The sequence below is a fragment of the Lactuca saligna genome, chromosome 4 (assembly GCF_052625555.1).
Source record: "Lactuca saligna cultivar CGN05327 chromosome 4, ASM5262555v1, whole genome shotgun sequence".
Taxonomy (NCBI): domain Eukaryota; kingdom Viridiplantae; phylum Streptophyta; class Magnoliopsida; order Asterales; family Asteraceae; genus Lactuca; species Lactuca saligna.
In genome coordinates this window covers 259,356,536-259,361,990 of record NC_136420.1, presented here as the reverse complement: position 1 = coordinate 259,361,990, position 5,455 = coordinate 259,356,536, and the positions used below count along the sequence as shown (strand labels likewise).

The 5,455-nt window shown below is 32.2% G+C and overlaps 1 protein-coding gene across 1 annotated transcript; it reads left to right on the top strand.

The window, feature by feature from the left end:
• The first annotated feature begins 2,223 nt into the window (after window positions 1–2,223).
• Window positions 2,224–5,095, top strand: LOC145043522 (putative mediator of RNA polymerase II transcription subunit 26c). Its single transcript, XM_078992208.1, has 9 exons — window positions 2,224–3,156; window positions 3,245–3,313; window positions 3,430–3,512; window positions 3,595–3,665; window positions 3,764–3,822; window positions 3,933–3,966; window positions 4,078–4,217; window positions 4,603–4,696; window positions 4,786–5,095. The coding sequence occupies exons 1-9, from the start codon at window positions 2,761–2,763 to the stop codon at window positions 4,893–4,895; spliced, it is 1,056 nt and encodes a 351-aa protein (XP_078848334.1). The 5' UTR covers window positions 2,224–2,760; the 3' UTR covers window positions 4,896–5,095.
• The last annotated feature ends 360 nt before the right edge of the window (window positions 5,096–5,455 follow it).

Sequence of the window (5,455 nt, the reverse complement as noted above, 5' to 3'; positions counted from 1 at the left end):
ATGCTCCTTTGCTTAGGGCCTAAGAAAACCCAAGGCCTTATCCAAGCCCCCTTGGATGAAATCCTTAGGGTTTCCCCCATAGATTTCGTCCACCTCCTTCTAAGGAGGTTCTGGAGCCTTCCACTCAACTATCTGATAACTGCAAACTAGTCCCTGCACTTTATAATTAATACTTTTAACCCCAAAATTAATTCTGATTAATTTTTGGCTAACTATTAATTAAACATAATGATTCCTAATTACTATATTAATCTTTAACATATTAATAAACCATTTATATTGATTTATTAATCTTATAATAAATCAATATCTCTCCTTTCATAATTTTCTTGTCCGGATGCTAGGTTTGAGGGCAATCCAAAAGGACTGTGCTGCTATCAATTCAAGCACATGCCAATTATAGTTATGGGCTTAAACACCTAATCCAACAATATTTCCAATTAATCTAATTAATGATGATTAATTTTCGATTAACTCGAAATTAATATAATTTCTAATTAATATATTAATCATATGATATATCAATAAATTATTTATTTTGATTTCTAATTAATTTATCAATCATATAATAAATTAATAAATCATTATCTCTCTCTAAAGGTCGTTCTATTTAATTATTAGTTATGAGGGCAATTGAAAAGCACTTTGCTTATACACTTTAGTCCACCAGAATTCAACAGTACAATAGGATAAAATGATCATTTTTATTATACAACACAAAAATTCAAAGGTTCCAATCAAACAACATATTAAAATTCACATCTTAAAAATTCAGACCCTCATAGAAATTCTGATCACTTAAAAAATTCAAATATTGCCAAACAACCCCTTAATGCTGTTTTTCCGATTTAATTAAGAGTTTATTTGATTAAGTTAGTAAAAAGTTAGATTTAACTTAAAAAGCTTGTTTTGGTTAAATAGTTCGACAAAATAAATTTGTTAGAACTTGTTAAATATTTTCAATACTAGTTTGGACATAACATATATTAAATAATCAAGTTGCCCATTATACACAATATTAGAAGGTTCATTGTGGAACCGAAATTGCTTTTATTATTTAAATTTTCTTAATTTTTTTTTCATATCTGATATTTTCAATTTTAAACACCCCCAACCTTATTTTATGTTATGGATTAATAATTGTGTATAACATAGAAATCGACTTTTAGGTTATGTTATTATAGATTCAACATTGTTTTGTTGTGCCACCCTTTAGTGGAACAAAACAGTGGACTTACATGTTTAGGTTTGCCATACTTAAAAATTTGTTAATTGTTAGCATAACTATAATGTCAATTTTAGCAGTTATACTCGGTTGGATGTTACAACTACTATTCTTACGCTAGAAATGAATGGAGAAGTGATAAATTTTGTCGGCTAGAAAGAAATTCATGATCTTCATCAATTTCATTTTCCTTAGAAATCATGAAAGCATAAGGAAATTCATCGAAATCAATACTAGATCTTGATTGATTGTTGTATCTTCCAAATCAATACTACGATAATTTCTGTCTTAGAACACTACGATTTGCTGACATCAATGTGTTTGATTTTATGCTTGTGATTTGTTGTACAATATTGTTTTTTTTTCCTTCTTATTTATGAATTATTGTTTATATACAAATAATAATTTAGTGTATTTTTGTTTATTAACTTCGTGATCGTATACTATTGTCATAGCATAATTTAACTTATTTCGAAATTCAAATGTTAAATAATTCAAATGTTAGTAATTCTAGAGTTAGAAACTCCTTTGTCAAGTTCGAACCAAAGCTCCTACTCTAATAAGCGGCAATAACATCTACCATCCGGCCTAGCCGTAGTTGGTAATCAAAACTTTAATACTACCAAACTCTACCATAAATTATTATCTTTATGAATAAAGAAAATATATTTTTTAATTAAAGAAACCCGTTGAAGTTGATACGAGAAATCTAAATAGATCAAAATCGGCACACTTGACATCCACATCCGTATCATTTAAATGTATTCACATTTGTGTCGTCACATTCGATTGGTTCACACATCACTTTCTTTTTATTTATATATTAAATATAACAATGTACTCATATATCTGAATACTTATCCAAAGGTTTAATACTTATCCAAAACTAAACCTGATCCCCATTTACAGCTTGCAATGACTTTACAATTGTTTCGATTCGATAGTCGATACTCGATATGTAGAATCTGATCAAAATCGAAAAATGAATTTAAAAAAAAAAAAAAAAATACTTACTTAAAAAGCCCTTCGAATTGAACGTGTGAAAAACATAACATAAGATTTGAGCCCATCAAAGTAGAACGTTTAAGAAAAAGAGATAACGAAACGACTCCATCCACACTCCTACTTCCTACTTGCTTCCCATCAAACATGGGCGCGTAGGGTTGATAAAAATTGGGGGAAAAGTAAAACAACACAACAAAGAATATTTTTCATAATTTGCATAATGCCCTTTTGGAACTCTAATTTGTTTATTCAATTCGGACAAAAATCAAATTAAATGGTCTGATTTCCTGCGTATTGTTAGGGATTTGTACACACAGATCTGCTATTATTGTCTTTAACAATTTGGTTTCGTTTTTACTCGATCAGCTCTGGTTGTCATGGTCGTGGTTGTTTGTTCATAATCCACGGCTGCCGGCGGTGAACACGGTGTGCGAGATATGATGTTTACGCGTTTTCTTTATTCGTAGATCTATCTCATTGTTTATGAGCTGACATCGACGTCCAATCTGGTTTTCGTTAGTTGTTAGGGAATGGATTTAGATGAATTTAAGGCGATTTTATCGAATTCAAGGGTGGATGTTTGGGAAATTATTGATGCGGCTATAACGGTAGCTTCATCGGATTATGCCGGAGAGCTTAAGCATCGTAGAGATGGAATCGTGGAGCGGCTGTTCACGCAGCAGTGTAGCAATTGCGACGGGAATCAAATTGAGCAGCAGCGGAATGGTGTAATCCGGACGATTTCAAAGGAGGTGGATGATGATTGCGGAAGAGAAGGAGGAGGAGGAGGTGATTCGCCGTTAACTCCGCAGTCGATTCCCCATGACGACGAAGATGAAGAAGACCCAGATCCGTATGGAGGGTTGTTCGATGATGAACAGAGTAAAATTCTTAGAATCAAAGAACAGCTTGAAGATCCACACCAGGTATCAATTCTAACAAATTTACACATATTCATCATCTCGCTTCTCTGTTGTTAGTTGACTTATAACGATTGATATGATTATGATATAGACTGATGATGCTGTCGTTGATTTGCTTCAAACTCTTGCTGATATGGATCTAACTTTCACAGGCCTCAAGGTAAAAAAAAAAAAAAAAAAAAAAATTAAACATACTCTGTTTCTTTCCCTCCATTGTAAGCAAGTAAACCATCAATCATATAACTCATAACGCTAATCTCTGAAAATCCAAATCAGGAAACTGATATAGGAAGACATGTCAATCAACTTCGAAAACATCCATCTAACGAAGTAAGAAGATTGGTGAAGCAACTAGTTAGGTCAGTAACATTCAAACAGCTTTGAAACCCAAAAATTTTCAGATTCTTTTTCAACTTCTTTTACACGTCCTAATTGTTATAGAAAATGGAAAGATTTGGTGGATGAGTGGGTTGGATCCAAACGTGGTGATCATGCTCAATCTACTCTAACAGGTAATCCAATCCCTCTTATTTCACAATTTCTATCTATGAAACTTTGATTTCATATACATGTCTTCAAGCTTTTGCTTTTTATTTTCGTGCGATTGTAGATGGGGATTCACCTTTGGTACAAAACATAGTAAGGAGTTCCCAAAATGGTTATCACCAGGTGAGAAAGAAAGAGAATGAATCATTGTAGTTTGAAAAATCTTTCTAATTATAGCAATTTTTTTTTTTGTTTCTGTTATGTTTCTTGACATTTGAAATTATAATTCTCAGGGGCCTGATTTTGGCTACTCTCCTAACCCACACAGTTAAGTATCGAATTTGATTAAAATCATCCGATTCTTTTCCATACTTTGTTGTGGAGTGATTTTTGATCAATTCTTTACACGAAATTAAAAAAAAAAAAAAAAAACTGTAGATGGGAGTTCTGGTTCTGAAAGGAATAATTCTGAACCAGAGCAAAGACCGAAAGCAGTTGTTTCCAAGAAACCAACACCTTCAAGACCTTTACCCCAATCTCGCCCTATGAATCTTGCTTCTGCTTCTATTCCTCCAAACGTAAGTTCTCTAAAAAATAGCAATTTGCTTTCACTCATTTGTTTATTATATCATCATACTTTCATTTCTTCCTATTACAGATTACGACATTATACTTTGAAAGATCTACCTAATTATAGCAATGACATCCAAATACAAAGAAACTTTCCGATGGTTTATTAAAGTATAATACGTAATAAGATTACAAGTAGTGACTTACAATGCTATAATTTGGATGACTTATTCAAAATCCAATGCCTTGGTATATTTGATTGCAATGTCACTATTTTTATTCTTCATGCAACCAAAAAAAAGCACCTCAAAAACAGATTCATTTAATTTGGTTTGACCAGAGCGTTGACTTGCTGGATTTTTATTTATTTATTATAAATTGGAATTTTGACAGCGACCAAGGAAGGAACAAAACATTGACCTTGACCTTGACCGGCTAGCTTCAGCCAGCAAGCGGCTTCAAGAGAATTACCAAGAAGCCCAAAATGGTTAGTAGTATAATGAATTTAACTCTTTTTTTTTTTGAAGAGAAAAATTAAAATGACCACAATTTTTTTTTTTTTTTAATTATGTGAAGCCAAAAAGCAAAGAAAAATACAAGTGATGGATATTCATGAAATACCCAAGCCCAAAAATGGTTTTATTGCCAAGAATAAAGGCAACTTTCAGGGTAGGAACCATCGATGATGCTTTTACTTAAAAAGATAATATGTTGGTTTCGCTACACGGATGCATAGAAACTTGTGCATCTATGTGACTGTTTCTTGATGCACCTTTTTCATTTTAGAATTTACTCTCTTGGCATATAGTACTTGTTACATAATTTTTGGGATTCTATCTATTTTGTTACGGAGTAATTTACAATTCGATGGTGTTTTTGGAATTTATATTCATTTGGTGTCCTTGGAACATTATATCTTGATGTACATTTGATTGGATTGGGATTGAGTATATTGATATGATCATAATTCTAATAAGAATGCGCGTGAGGTGGTTGAAGGTTCAACTGGATCTAAAGTCGAAGAATTCACATGGCATATGCATATCTTTAATGAACATGTCAACATATTGATAGGAAAAAGGAACAAAGATCATAAAGTAATCGTAAGGTATTGTAGTGTCATGCTAGACATTTGAACCTTTCACAATTGTACAACTAGGGTGTGTGCGCATGTAATACATAATGTGATTATGTTTAAGAAAATACATGAAACTTTACAAAGGGTTTGAGGGAGCAATGCACGTAA